Source organism: Callithrix jacchus, chromosome 3 (genome assembly GCF_049354715.1).
Source record: "Callithrix jacchus isolate 240 chromosome 3, calJac240_pri, whole genome shotgun sequence".
NCBI lineage: Eukaryota > Metazoa > Chordata > Mammalia > Primates > Cebidae > Callithrix > Callithrix jacchus.
The window spans coordinates 43,918,332-43,933,135 of record NC_133504.1 but is presented as its reverse complement, the minus strand read 5'-3'; the positions used below and the strand labels follow the sequence as shown (position 1 = coordinate 43,933,135).

The window sequence follows — 14,804 nt, the reverse complement described above, 5'->3', positions numbered from 1 at the left end:
AGGCAAGAACAATGAAAATAATGCCACATTTAATTGAAAAACAATTGATTTAGGCAAATTAAATCAAGTAGTGTTTTGAAAAGACAAGCAATATTTAGTTCTCACTTTGTATTGACTGTGTACAGAGAAGATAAATCAGGAGCAAGATATGTAGCAGTGATTGTCAATATCTGAGGAAAAGTTAATTCCTAAAATTTTTATTCAAAAAATTGCTTACATGTCTTCTAAACTACAAAAGAGTGCACAGTAACAACTTTTGAATTTAAATATGTAGGTATTTTTTATTCTTATTTTATAATAGCTTTGTCTTATTTTATTTGAGATAGAGTCTCACTCTGTCACCCAGGCTGGAGTGCAGTGGCATGATCTCGACCCACTGCAATTTCCAACTCCCAGGTTCAAGCAATTCTTCTGCCTCAGCCTCCTGAGTAGCTGGGACTACAGGTGAGCACTACCACACCTGGCTAACTTTTGTATTTTTAGTAGGGATGGGGTTTCACCATATTGGCCAGGCTGGTCTTGAGCTCCTGACCTCGTGATCTGCCCGTCTTGGCCTCCCAAAGTGCTGGGATTACAGGCGTGAGCCACTGTGTCTGGGTATTTTTTTATTTTTACTTTTTTTGAGACAGAGTCTCACTCAGTTGCCCAGGCTGGAATGCAGTAGCACATTCACTGCTCACTGCAGCCTCAACTTCCCGAGCTGAAGCAATCCTCCCACCTCAGTCTCCCAAGCAGCTGCGACAACAGGCATGAGCCACTGCATCTGGATAATTTTCTTATTTTCTGTAGACACGGGGTCTCCCTGTGTTGCCCAGGCTGGCCTTGAACTCTTGGGCTCAAGTGATTCTCCTGCTTTGGCCTCCCAAAATGCTGGAATTCTAGATGTGAACCACCATGCCCCACCTTGTCTTATTATATTATCTTTAGATCTATTATGCCACAGAAATATTTATGTCAGACATGGATCATGTCATATAGGAGAAAAACAGAGAGTGCTTTCAGTGTATTTTAAATATTTTCAAAAGAACTACACTGGAACCTCTGTGATTGACTGGTACAGAATTACCAAATCTGATGGCATCCCAGTATTTCACTAGTAATAGTGTTCTCAGAAGAGATCTTATGAATAGCATTACCAGCATGGATCCAGCTGGTATATTTTCTGAAGTACTTTGCCCTCAGTCCCGTAAACTCAAGGGAAGAAAGTAATACAATTTTCCTTCATAGAGTATAGAGAAGAAGCATTGTGGTACATAAAGGAATACAGGACTAGGTGACAGGAAACTGCTGCTTTAGTTTGGCTCTGAGATTTTTTAACCAAATCATTTCATCTTTCCAGGTTTAATTGCCTCATCTATAAAAATGGAGATAGTTCTTACATCATTAAATATCTGGAATGATTAAATAAAATAGATCACAACATGGTATCAAGTAGAGAAAAAAGGAAAAAAAAATTTGAGGGGTTAATATATGCTAAGTACTATGGTTAAAAGTGGAACTCTTAAGGGCTCCTTTAGACCCATGATTGTACCAAATCACAATTTTAAATCAAATATTTAACAAAATGCTTTTAATTTAAATAATCCTATTTTACTCTAAAAGAAACTTTAATACATTTTAAGACTTACTATTACCAATTTTCAAAAGGAGAATAAATCAACAGTTGAAAAATAAAAATACTTTCCATAAATATGTCCAGATGTGTCATCTATTGGCAGACTAATAATTCATAGTAAAAATAATCTGTATATTTTACATTTTTATAAAATATTTTTCAAAGGGGACAGTAATTTGAATGTAATAAGTTAAATAAGCATACTATTTAAATTTAACTATGGAAAAATCTCACAAATTATTGTTATTTTTTCTACTATCTCAAGATTACTTTATAGATGGAAATTAATTTCATATAATATCTTAAAACATTCTATAGATAAAACTTTCTCAAACAGAATTTTAATCCAAAATATTACCCATCAAATTTAAGGGAAGAAAGGATTACATATATCAAAATATGCTAAAAGAACATTTAATTGTACCTGAAAATAAAATTCAGTAAAATTAAAAAAAATTAAATATTATAGATTAAAAACTTTAGCTGTTAAAATTAGAAAAACATCTAGGTACAACTATTAAACTCTACCATGAGAGTTTAATAAATGTTTCAGTAATATATTTTTCTATTAAACACAAATATACATATAAATATTTGGGAAGAATCCATATCTTCTGGTTATAGATGACAAACCTGATAGGGTCCCAGCTTTTTATTTGACCTTATATACAAATAACTTGAAAGTAGTAAAACACATATTTTTAATCATTTTGGTATATAGTTAGGTCAGATTTTATTTCTAGTAGTTTTCCATAATTTCTTATTAGAAAGGCCAGCTACTTATGTGAAAAATAATTTTAAATTACTTTATATTTGATATTTAAAAGTCTAGTTAGAATACATATGGCATATATATATATATCTTTATAAAAATAAATATCTAAACTATTGATATTTTGTTTCTTAGATTAGGTAGATAAATTAAAATATTCTAGAACATAATCTGAACTCAAAAAAATAGAAATCATTAATTCAATGTATAAATATAGCAGAAGAGTTCCTTTCATGTTTGACATATTGACCATATGTGTCTAGGACAGCCCTCTGAAATATATTTTTTACTCCCTAAAACTTTGTAACATAGAAATTTGTAATTTTTACTCAATCCTTATTTACTAGGGAGTTTTGCTATTCAAACCAAAGGTTTTTGCAATTAAGCCAAGGATTACTAGTTTTTCACTTTTTTATGTTTATGTTTAAGTGGTATAACTCCTTTACATACCTTATATAATAAAATGTATCAGGAAAAGCTATAACCCTTCATATGTAATACATAGTTACTTAGGTGATAAAGAGTTAATGAAATTTTCAAGGTCTGCTAAAGAATTTTGAAGTCCATCATTAATATCTTGACTTCTAAGAAATTTTTTCAGAGTATCTAAAGCAGTGATTGCCTCAGATTTTGATGGTAAAGGGAGTTCAGTTCCTGGAGATCCATCATCATCCTCTTCATCAGAAGTGTAAAATCCAGTTTCATCTGATTTACTTTCTTTGGTGCGTACAGAATCGCCACCTGGCGCTGTTTCACATGTCTCCAAATCGTCATCCAGGGCAGCATACTCTTCTATAGATAAACCTTCAGGAAATTCTACTCCTGCCCCCAGAGCATGGGCAACCAAATCCAGACTGGTATCCTTTTCTGCATTTGTTATGTCACCTTCTCCCTTTTGAGATTTGAATCCTGCCTCTTCATAGCTTTTAACAATAGTCTCTGGGGTTACAGCCCACCAGCAAAGATGCAATGTATCAACTGCATCTAGTAGTGAAAATGTAAATTCTTTGCTACCTTCAACAGAACTTAAAAATTTCTTGATCAGACACTGTCGATATTTGATTTTAAGGCTTTTAATAATGCCTTGTTTCATAGCTACACATTTGGAAGATAAACATGATGGAAAGAAAGCTAACTCAATGGACTTTAGGTTATTTACCTCTGGATGTGCTGGAAGGGACTCAACAAAAATCACCACTCTTCGTTGCTGGGCTTGAAATTTCTCATCAAGCTTTCGCATCCATTGTTCAAATACATCTGAGGTCATCCATGCCATTCTGTTAGCTTCATAACACACAGGCAGTGATTTTAAACCTTTGAAACAATGTGGACTTCTGTTTTTTCCAATGACAAGCAAAGGAAGTTTCTCTGAGCCATCCATGTTGGTGCCAACCATCAGAGTTATTCTGTCTTTGCATAACTTTCCAACTGAGCATGTTTCGCCTTTAAATGCAAATGTATTCGTAGGTAACATTCGATAAAGCAGGCCAGTCTCTTTTATATTAAAAACATTTTTAGGATGATAATCATTTAAATAATAAGGAAGTACATTTTGGTACCAGACAGTCGAAGGGTCTACTGATACACCTGTAGCTTCTACAGGTTGAGCTCTAAACACTAAACCATACCTGGATTTAAAACGATCCAGCCAACCATTACTGCACTTAAAATCATTATGGCCCAGTTTCTGGGCAAAATCATTAGCTTTTAGACGCAACATCGGACCATTAACTGGTACATTTAGACACTGAGCAATTCGATACCACCTCATTAATGCCTCTTCCAGATCTGTGTAAAAAGCAGTTCTCAGTCTTTTTCTTTTTGGATCAAATCTTAGAGATTCAAAGGCTTCTAGAACTTTGTCTTTATTCTTCATAATAGAAGACAATGAATTTTTCTTTATTCCATATTCAGCAGCAATCTCTGCTTTTTTCTTGCCACTTTCCACTGCATTTATGATGTCAATCTTTTCCTCAATGGATAGGCTTTTCTTTTTCTTCACTGTTACAGGCAGAGTTGAGGCATCCACAGGAGCTTCTGCCATCTCAGCCAGTGCTTATATAGAGATTACTCTTCTTACTTCCTGGTGACTGTTTCTTTGATTAAAATTTGTTTTCCAGTATGATATAGATTGCTGCTTTCTATCCTACTTCATATATTAAAAATTGGCAAGTGCTTGATAGTCTTATTTCATAGGAACTTGATGACGAAATACACTTTTTCAAAGATCTGAAGAAAAAAATGTTATATGCAACTACAATATCTTAGAAGAGAAACTTCCTTCCTAGAACCTTGTATAGCTCAGTTTATAGTTTATTCATAGTTTTAGAAGTCAAGCTAAAATAGAAATTTCATATCAAACCTGTCCAGTCCTGCTGATGTATTTTTGGAACTTCAATCTTTTAAGATGATCCATTTTATCCATGCACAAATTCAACCTCCTATTAATTCTCCACAGAAGGACTCAGAGATAAGAAGAAAAAATGTTCAACAGTTTTCATGCAAAAATGTTACCCATTAATTTTCAACTTCGTTCATGATAAAGAAGAAAATGGTAGAATCCTTCTAGAACTTGCCAGTATATCTTCTATTTTTTGAAGATGTAAAAAAAAAAAAAGGGCAGCAATTTTAGCAGTATGTCATTTAGCAGTATGAATATTAAAAAGAATACTTATACAGATTATTATACTCTTAATAATGAAAATAATAGAAACATGGTTCTGAAATTACAATAAACAAAGTTTCCAAAATAAATGCTTACCTCCCGAAAGGTCTCTCTGTAAAAGCTCTCTAGTTCTGCTCTACAGATTTGAATTCTCACTTGTCTTTGAATGCCTTATAATATATAGTTCTGAAATAAATCAGATAAATTTAATCTATTCTGAAAATGTGGGCTTACCAAAATTAAAGAACTAAAAATGATGCTGGATAGATGCTTGGTGGCTATTTTCTACATGAGGTCACAGACTGCACCCTCTAACTTCTCTAAAAGAAAACATAGTCAGAAGTCACAAGGTTCAACTTTTAATAGTACATGGGAGACAGTGTCTCTTTTATAAGAGTCTGACAGAAAATGCTTCACTCAAAATTCAAATCAAGTGGTAATTCTATTTTTAAAAAATCTAAATCCCATTCTGTCTAAAAGCTTAAAAACCCAATACCTTTTCATTTTTATAATTAAAAATTTTTCTTTTCTCTTTTTTTTTTACCCTTATCCTGTTAGTAGGCTAAGAATGCAGTAACTTTTGTATTAATTTGACACATTAGCTGAATGTATAGAGGCCAGAAATACTGGACAAAAGGAATAGGAACAAACAATTCGGAGAGTATAATGCAGAAAGAGATGTAGACTACGAATAGGAAGGATACTGACGAGTCTTAACGTGTCAGTCATCCACTTTCTATCTGTAAAAAAAGAAAACAAAAAGGTGCAGGCCACTTCTGAATTGAGAAGTCACTCTGCTATTTAGTACTCAGTGATCCCAGGCCATTTACGTAACCACTTGAAGCTTCAGCTTCCTTATCTGTAAAATGGGAGTAACTACAGCACCTACCTCATTATTGTGCATTCAAAGAGATTCAATGAGAGAGTGTAAAGCCCTTAGCACAGTATTTAGTACTTTAAGAAAGTGCTCAGCAAATACATGGTGATGATCTTATCATCATTATCTGTCTCACATCTTTTGGCTGTGTGAATCTACAATTTGGAAAACTTTGTAAAATCCGACTGGCAAACAGAAGCAAGGATCTCACCTTACATCTATACTCAAAGTAGAGCTTTTCCTAAGCCACAAGAACAGTAACAGGCCCCAGATGGGCTCATCTCTACTTTCCCAAGTCAGCATCTCCCTTATCAGAATCTATGGGGCTTTGGGCCTACTATGGCCAAGATAATAACAAGCTAATTGATGAGCAATGTTACTTCTGCGCGAATGTGGGCACTCCATTGACGAGCAGTGTTCCTTCTGTGCGAATGTGGGCACTCCATTGATGAGCGATGTTACTTCTGTACTAGTGTGGGCACTACACGGATGAGCGGTGTTACTTCTGTGGGAGCGTGGGCACTACACGGATGAGCGGTGTTACTTCTGTGGGAGCGTGGGCACTCCATGGATGAGCGGTGTTACTTCTGTGTGAGTGTGGGCACTCCATGGATGAGCAGTGTTAATTCTGTGTGAGTGTGAGCACTCCATGGATGAGCGGTGTTACTTCTGTGGGAGCGTGGGCACTCCATGGATGAGCGGTGTTACTTCTGTGTGAGTGTGGGCACTCCATGGATGAGCGGTGTTACTTCTGTACTAGTGTGGGCACTACACGGATGAGCGGTGTTACTTCTGTGGGAGCGTGGGCACTCCATGGATGAGCGGTGTTACTTCTGTGTGAGTGTGGGCACTCCATGGATGAGCGGTGTTACTTCTGTGTGAGTGTGGGCACTCCATGGATGAGCAGTGTTAATTCTGTGTGAGTGTGAGCACTCCATGGATGAGCGGTGTTACTTCTGTGGGAGCGTGGGCACTCCATGGATGAGCGGTGTTACTTCTGTGTGAGTGTGGGCACTCCATGGATGAGCGGTGTTACTTCTGTACTAGTGTGGGCACTACACGGATGAGCGGTGTTACTTCTGTGGGAGCGTGGGCACTCCATGGATGAGCGGTGTTACTTCTGTGTGAGTGTGGGCACTCCATGGATGAGCGGTGTTACTTCTGTGGGAGCGTGAGCACTCCATGGATGAGTGGTGTTACTTCTGTGTGAGCGTGGGCCCTCCATGGATGAGCGGTGTTACTTCTGTGTGAGTGTGGGCACTCCATGGATGAGCAGTGTTAATTCTGTGTGTGAGCACTCCATGGATGAGCGGTGTTACTTCTGTGTGAGTGTGAGCACTCCATGGATGAGCGGTGTTACTTCTGTGGGAGCGTGGGCACTCCATGGATGAGCAGTGTTACTTCTGTGTGAGTGTGGGCACTCCATGGATGAGCGGTGTTAATTCTGTGTGAGTGTGGGCACTCCATGGATGAGCGGTGTTAATTCTGTGTGAGTGTGAGCACTCCATGGATGAGCGGTGTTACTTCTGTGGGAGCGTGGGCCCTCCATGGATGAGCGGTGTTACTTCTGTGTGAGTGTGGGCCCTCCATGGATGAGCGGTGTTAATTCTGTGTGAGTGTGGGCACTCCATGGATGAGCGGTGTTAATTCTGTGTGAGCGTGAGCACTCCATGGATGAGCGGTGTTACTTCTGTGGGAGCGTGAGCACTCCATGGATGAGCGGTGTTACTTCTGTGGGAGCGTGGGCCCTCCATGGATGAGCGGTGTTACTTCTGTGTGAGTGTGGGCCCTCCATGGATGAGCGGTGTTACTTCTGTGGGAGCGTGGGCACTCCATGGATGAGCGGTGTTACTTCTGTGGGAGCGTGAGCACTCCATGGATGAGCGGTGTTACTTCTGTGTGAGTGTGGGCCCTCCATGGATGAGCAGTGTTAATTCTGTGTAAGTGTGGGCACTCCATGGATGAGCGGTGTTAATTCTGTGTGAGCGTGAGCACTCCATGGATGAGCAGTGTTACTTCTGTGTGAGTGTGAGCACTCCATGGATGAGCGGTGTTACTTCTGTGGGAGCGTGGGCACTCCATGGATGAGCGGTGTTAATTCTGTGTGAGCGTGAGCACTCCATGGATGAGCGGTGTTACTTCTGTGGGAGCGTGGGCACTCCATGGATGAGCGGTGTTACTTCTGTGGGAGCGTGGGCCCTCCATGGATGAGCGGTGTTACTTCTGTGGGAGCGTGGGCCCTCCATGGATGAGCGGTGTTACTTCTGTGTGAGTGTGGGCACTCCATGGATGAGCGGTGTTAATTCTGTGTGAGTGTGGGCACTCCATGGATGAGCGGTGTTACTTCTGTGTGAGCGTGGGCACTCCATGGCTGAGCAGTGTTAATTCTGTGTGAGTGTGGGCACTCCATGGATGAGCGGTGTTACTTCTGTGTGAGTGTGGGCACTCCATGGATGAGCAGTGTTAATTCTGTGGGAGCGTGGGCACTCCATGGATGAGCGGTGTTACTTCTGTGTTAGTGTGGGTGCTCCAGGGATGAGCGGTGTTACTTCTGTGCGAGTGTGGGCACTCCATTCTTCTCGATTCCGGGTTTCCCAGGTGATGTGTGCCTTTTTGCACAAAACCTTTTGACAAAACTTTTTGCCACAATTATTCTGCCCTTGTTGCCCAACTCAAAGGAGGAATTTTTATCTTAGGAATTACAACCAGTAAAGGAATTCTTTTTTAAAAAAAGTGTCACTTCGAAAAAAGTCTTACAAGTAATGATAGCCTAGGGTTTTAATTTTTAAATTATTTTACTGCCTATATTCCAAATAACTATGGAGGACGGTAAAACTGGATTTAATTGATCCCACAGTTACAATGTGGTTAAGAGCAGTCCAGAATCTAGGCTTTTAAATGTCAAGTCAGCATTCTTTTCACTATATTACAGTATCTTTGAATTACACTGGTGGGGTCTCCTGTGACCACAGTTACAGATTCTATGCTCCCAGGACCAACCTAAGCCAGCATTTCCAATGCCTTAAAAGTAGAAAGCAACATTACACCTCCATGGAAGAAAAGGCCATTAAGAATTCTGTGAACACAAATAGTAACTCTATCTGTTAGGGAGGGCTAACCTAAGTAATAAGGTTTGACCATACAACTAATATTAAAAATCTTGCTTGTATATAGTATCTCCTCTTACATTTTCCTGTAAATACACAATTCTTTCAAAATAAAAATAAAATACTTGCTCTTATTAGGAAGATACCAAGTTTCAGAAATTGATGTAGCAAAAACCAATTTTTCAAAAAAGACAAAACCAACCAAAATTTACTAGGAGAATCTTCCAACTCCCTCCCTCCTTCCCTCCCTCCCTCTTCTTTCCTTCCTTCCTTCCCTCCCTCCCACCCTTCACTTCCTCCCTCCCACAATCCCTCCCTCTCTTTCCCTTGCTTCCTCTCTCCCTCCTGCCTTATCTCATTTATCAGAAATAAAATCTATCATGTCAAATAACAAGGATTATAGAAAAAGTAACTTGAATTTCTTCTTTTCCCATCCTTGTTAAAGCAATATAATATATATTATTAGAGATTACTCATTATCTTGAGAAAATTGAAAATGTGGTAACTTTGTTTAGGAAGATTAAGTTTTTCCCCTGAGTTAACATTAGTGATAGCTACCATTTTCCATGATAAGATACAATATATATTTATTCCTAAAAAAATCACATTTCTAATGCCAAACAGACAAATTAGACTTTTTCCCTAGAAAAGAATAAGGCATCAATACTACCTGATCAATGAGGGTGACATTCTCCAAACTCCAACAATACAACATCTGGGATATTCTTTTGCAAGGAGTAATGGTAGCAGCTAATATTTCTCAGAATAGTCATCCTCTCAAGCTCATTAATCATTCTCCCTCTTGAAAATACTACAGCAGAGAAATGCTGTATTAACATGCTAGGGAGTATTTTCTCTATGTCAACAGTTAAGCTAATAAGAATATGCAACTGACCAAAAAAAGACTCACCAAATTAATTTCAAATAAAGAAAACAATGGTCAATCCTACTAGTAAGAAAAACATAAATCTTCTTTTAAAAAAAGAGATACCTTGTTTTTGCCTATCAGAATGGCAGTATCTAGTGTTTGCTAGGGTGAGGTAACAGGTCAGTCAGGCACATCAATTGTTACAACACACTTATGGAGGGCAAATTTGCAATATGATATACAACCTTAAAACTCTGTATAACTTTTTATCTAGAAGGTCTATATCAAGGATTTTTTTTTTTTTTTTTTTTTTTTTTGAGATTGAGTCTCACTCTGTTGCCTCGGCTTAAGTGCAGTGGTGTGATCTCAGCTAACTGCATTGTCTGCCTTCTGGGTTCAAGCAATTCTCCCACCTCAGCCTCCTGAGTAGCTGGGACTATGGGTATGCGCCACCACACCTGGCTAATTTACTGTATTTTTTTTAGCAGAGATGGGGTTTTACTGTGTTAGCTAGGATGGTCTCGATCTCCTGACCTCATGATCCACCTGCCTCGGCCTCCCAAAGTGTTCAGATTACAGGCATGAGCCACCACGCCCAGCCTATATCAAGGATTTTATCCCAAAAGAATAATTACAGATGTAAAAATAATTTCTTATAAATGTATTAGCTTTCTACTGCTATGCAACAAATTACCACATACTCAGTGCCTTAAAACAACACCCATTTATTATCTCACAGTTCTGTAGATCTTAAGTCCACGCAAGATGTCATTCAGAAACTGGGCTCTTATCTGGAGGCTCTGGGGAAGAATTTCCTTCCAAGCTCACTCAGATTGTTTGCAGAATTCAGTTCCTTGCTGTTGTAGGACTACAGTCTCTAGTTTTTTTCATTGGCTGGTGGCAGGGACTACTCTTCGCTTCTAGAGGCTTTGCTCAGGTCCTTGTCTGTGGCCCTCTTCATTTCAGCAATGTAGAACATCGCTTCTGTAGGTTCTCTTTCACACTTTGAATCTCCCTGACTTCCTCTACTGCCAAAAGCAGGAGAAAACTCTCTGTTCTTAAAGGGCTCATTTGATTGGGTGAGGTCTACCTAGAATATTGCCCTTTTGAGTAATTCAGAGTCAATTGATTAGCAACCTTAATTACATCTGCAAAATCCTCTTGCAAGCAATATAATCATAGCAGTAATATCCCAACATGTTCACAGGAAAGGGAATTATACAAGGTAAGGGTCATTGGAGTTCATCTTAGAATTCTGCCTACTACACAGGACTATTCCCTACATTGCTATATAATTACAGACAAAATTGAAAATATACAACAAAAAGGATGCGTTTCAATAAATTATGAAATATCTGCATACTGAAATACAATTATGCCACACAAAGAGAATATTTAATGATATGAAAAATTCCATGATATATTAAGTGAAAAAATATAAAATTATATGTCAACAAATACAACATATAGTAAAAATTACATCAGAGCAGAAGCTATATATGTACATCAGAGCATGGCTATTCCTACACAGCTCACTTCCAGCAAACCATAGGCTGTCAATAACAATTTGTTCCATAAATGAAGAAATATATATCAACATTGATATAAAGAAAAATACATTTACCAAAATGTTGAATGTTCCCTCTACGTAAATGCATTATAAATAGGTTCAGTTTTTTTCCTCTTTATAGTTAAAAACACTTTTACAGTTCTAATATTCTACTTTTTTTCTTCCACAACAGTCATCTTAATGTTCTACTTTTGCACCAAGTTATTTAAAAAAATCAGTATCAGAAAACGTAAAGTTGGCATTCTTTCCATTCAGAATGTCTAGGGGTAACAAGCACTCTCCTTTTATCAGTAATTTATGCTCCTCTGCAGAGAATCAACTACTTTCCAAACTTAAGAAAGCACTCACTCATTGTCTTCTACAAATAGAAACTATATCCACTTAATCCTGCTTGTACTATTATCCTAAGTAGCAGGAGTTGCTGGTATTCTGGAACTTTCCTTGTGTGCAGCAGACAACATATTTCCATAACTCAACCATAGTTAGTCAATTTCCTAGTGCTTTAAGAGAATCAAGTAAGTCCAAAGTTGCAAAGGACTGTTTAGTATGCTTCAAACTGCCCTGTAATTTCCCTTTTCTATGCTTTATTCTCTATTCATAAAAGAATAGAGAAAGGACTAAACAGTCCTTTGCAACTAAAGTTTCATATCTATGTCTATATTATTATCTATACCAATCTCTGTTAGTTGGCTAAATTAGCACTCTTCCTTCAGGTATATAAAAGAGAGTACTCATTTGCAAGATTGAGGCCAGATCTTGGTAAGCCTTTAATGCCAGGATGAAGAATTAGATTTCATTGAGTATGCCACAAATGCCATTCAGGGCTACTAGAATTCCCCACAAGCCCAGTGAATAAACAGTACCTGATTTTTCAAAAGCCAAATAAACAGCCAATAGCAGTGCAAGTAAGTGAGTAGATAATCTCATCATAAGTATATATGGAAGGCAGCTATTCCCTTTTTTTTGTCTCTCTCCAAAAATAAATGACAATTTAGAGAAAAGTAGTAATCTTCTATTCTAAACAAGGTGAGCAGGCAAGGTCCCTCAAGTTTTAGGGCAAAGGAGGGAAGGAAGAAAAGAAGGGAGAGAGGGAGGGAGGAAGGGAGGAAAGAAGGAAGAAAGGGAGAGAGGGAGGAAGGGAGGGAGGGACAGATAGAGGAAGGGAAGAAGGAAAGAAGGAAGGGAGGAAGGAGAAGGGAGGAAAGAAAAAGAGGAAAGGAGTAAAGAAAAAGAGTGAGGGAGGGGAAAAAAAGGAAGAGAGGGATAGAGGGAAGAGAAAACAAGTCTCCATCTAACCAGGGCTAGGCTTAAAATAATGTTTTTCAATTAGTACCCAAAATATTTCCCAATCCAAAGAACAATGGTTGCTGCTTCCTTTGTCCCAAAGGATGTATAGAATTCCACTATTTTCCATCACCAGTTGAAGTAGCTTCCAGTGTTTTCTTGGAACCAGACTACACTCTAATTTCCTTTGGGACAGCAGAAATCATGGAAAGATTAATCCCGTGTATATATAGCCTTGCACAGTGTAATACTGTGGATGATGATTAATCATACACAGTACCTGAATCTCACTGAAGAGTATCTAACTTGGTTAGTATCTGCACCAAACAGAAGTTAGCATTAGTTCCAAGTCCATTGGAATCTCCAACAAAATCTTCAGCTGTCAAGGAAACTATCCAGCTAAAGACAAACTAAAGCAAGTCTTCACTTTTGCAAAATAAGAAACACCTCTAACAGTCTAACAATTAGACTAACTTTAGTGAAGGTAAGCATCCACAAACTCAAGACAGCTAGCAGGAATCCTTAAGACAACAGCCAGTTCAAACAGTTCAGTACTCATTGTCCACATCATTTAAGCACTGCTGTACCGGACCATGCCCTTCCAAGTCACCCTTTTGAAACCCTAGGAATAACACCTGTACTTAGCTGCAAGTTCTGTAGCCACTCTGTTCCTAAACAATTACAGCAGTAATGAATTTAGATTGGGATTCTTTTCTTATAATTGAGAAGACTAGTGTTCTCCAAACCAAGACAGCTTTGTACAGAAAAATTCACAGTAAGCTATAAGAACTGAAGTTACAGTTTGAGTGGGTTGGCATATATATTTGCTCCTTTCTTTCGTTAAAGACAGAACTACTTAAGATGAGAGATTTATGTTTTGGAATTTCAGTGCTGTTTTTGTAAGAGGTGGTATTCTGGAGAGCTCAATCAATATTGTTATTTACTTTGGAAACATTTATGGTGCCATAGGTATTTACTATTCACAGATCTGGGGAAAACACCTGCCAGGGATATTTCACTACACTGAAACTCCCTGGAAATCTGTAGAGGTAGAGCTCTGCCTTTAGGTATCAGTCATTAAAAATACCTTGTCAGCTACTGTGACAAGTAAAGGCAGCAGAGAAGTACGGTCTAAAGAAGGGTAAATCTCACCATGTGCACAGTTACCCTTCACATTTCTACCAGCGAAATGGGAGTAAAACGAGCAGCTGTCAAAGGAAAAGCAGTCCAGCAGTTCGAAGGGATATACTGTGGATGGACCAACTGTACTGTACTGTATGTAAATGAACTTCAGGTCTGCCTAGCACCACGGAGGAGCCACGCTTTCCCACCACTCAGCGCTGGGGATGGGGAGAGTAGTGCAGGTTGGGGCCCCATTTAGGAAACTACGAAAGGCTCTGAGAGAGGGAATTGTTCAGCAGTTTCCGTGTCAGGACAATGATCTATTTAAGAAGTAATCGGGCAAGCAAAGAAAGCAGAGCTTGGTCATCTAGAAGAAGAAAGAGGAGCAGGAAAGAAAAGTGTCAGGGAATCTACTGTGAGAGAGTGAACAAAGCAAAAAGCGATCTTAAATCCAGAGCAAGTAAGAGCTCAGCGAACGGGGGTCTAGCCTTTCTGAAGGGAGAGGGCTCCCCAGGCGCGGGGGCAGGGGGAGGGAGCGCCCGCATTCCGTCTGCTCCCTTATCCTCTCATCCTCTCCACCACCCCACCCTCCCCGCGGGACTGGAATAACCTTCTTCGTGCTCTCCGGTGTCTGAGAAAGCAGCTTTGGCTCTTCTGCGGTAGCGTGGCGGTGAGCTACATCCACCTCCACCCTCCCGGCACCGGCTCACGGTCTGATGGGAAGACGCCTAACGTGTAAGGCTGGAGTGTGTGAATCAAAAAGAGGGATGCGGAGGGCTTCCGGAGACGTCTGACCTCTCAAGACCAGGCCGGAGCGCCCTTCCGCAAGCTCCCAGCTCTGGCCAGCGCCTCTGGACCTGCGCGCACACTAGGTCGCTGCCAGAAAACTACCCCGGCAACCACACCGCCAGAGTCCCGGAAGTG

At 39.2% G+C, this 14,804-nt stretch overlaps 1 protein-coding gene across 1 annotated transcript; it reads right to left on the bottom strand.

Annotated features, from left to right (window-relative positions):
• Positions 1-2,780: 2,780 nt before the first annotated feature.
• On the bottom strand, positions 2,781-14,773 carry TIGD4 (tigger transposable element derived 4). Its single transcript, NM_001270903.1, is given in 2 exon segments — positions 2,781-4,974; positions 14,491-14,773. A coding segment is annotated over 1 exon segment (1,539 nt). The 5' UTR covers positions 4,432-4,974; positions 14,491-14,773; the 3' UTR covers positions 2,781-2,892.
• Between the last annotated feature and the right edge of the window lie 31 nt (positions 14,774-14,804).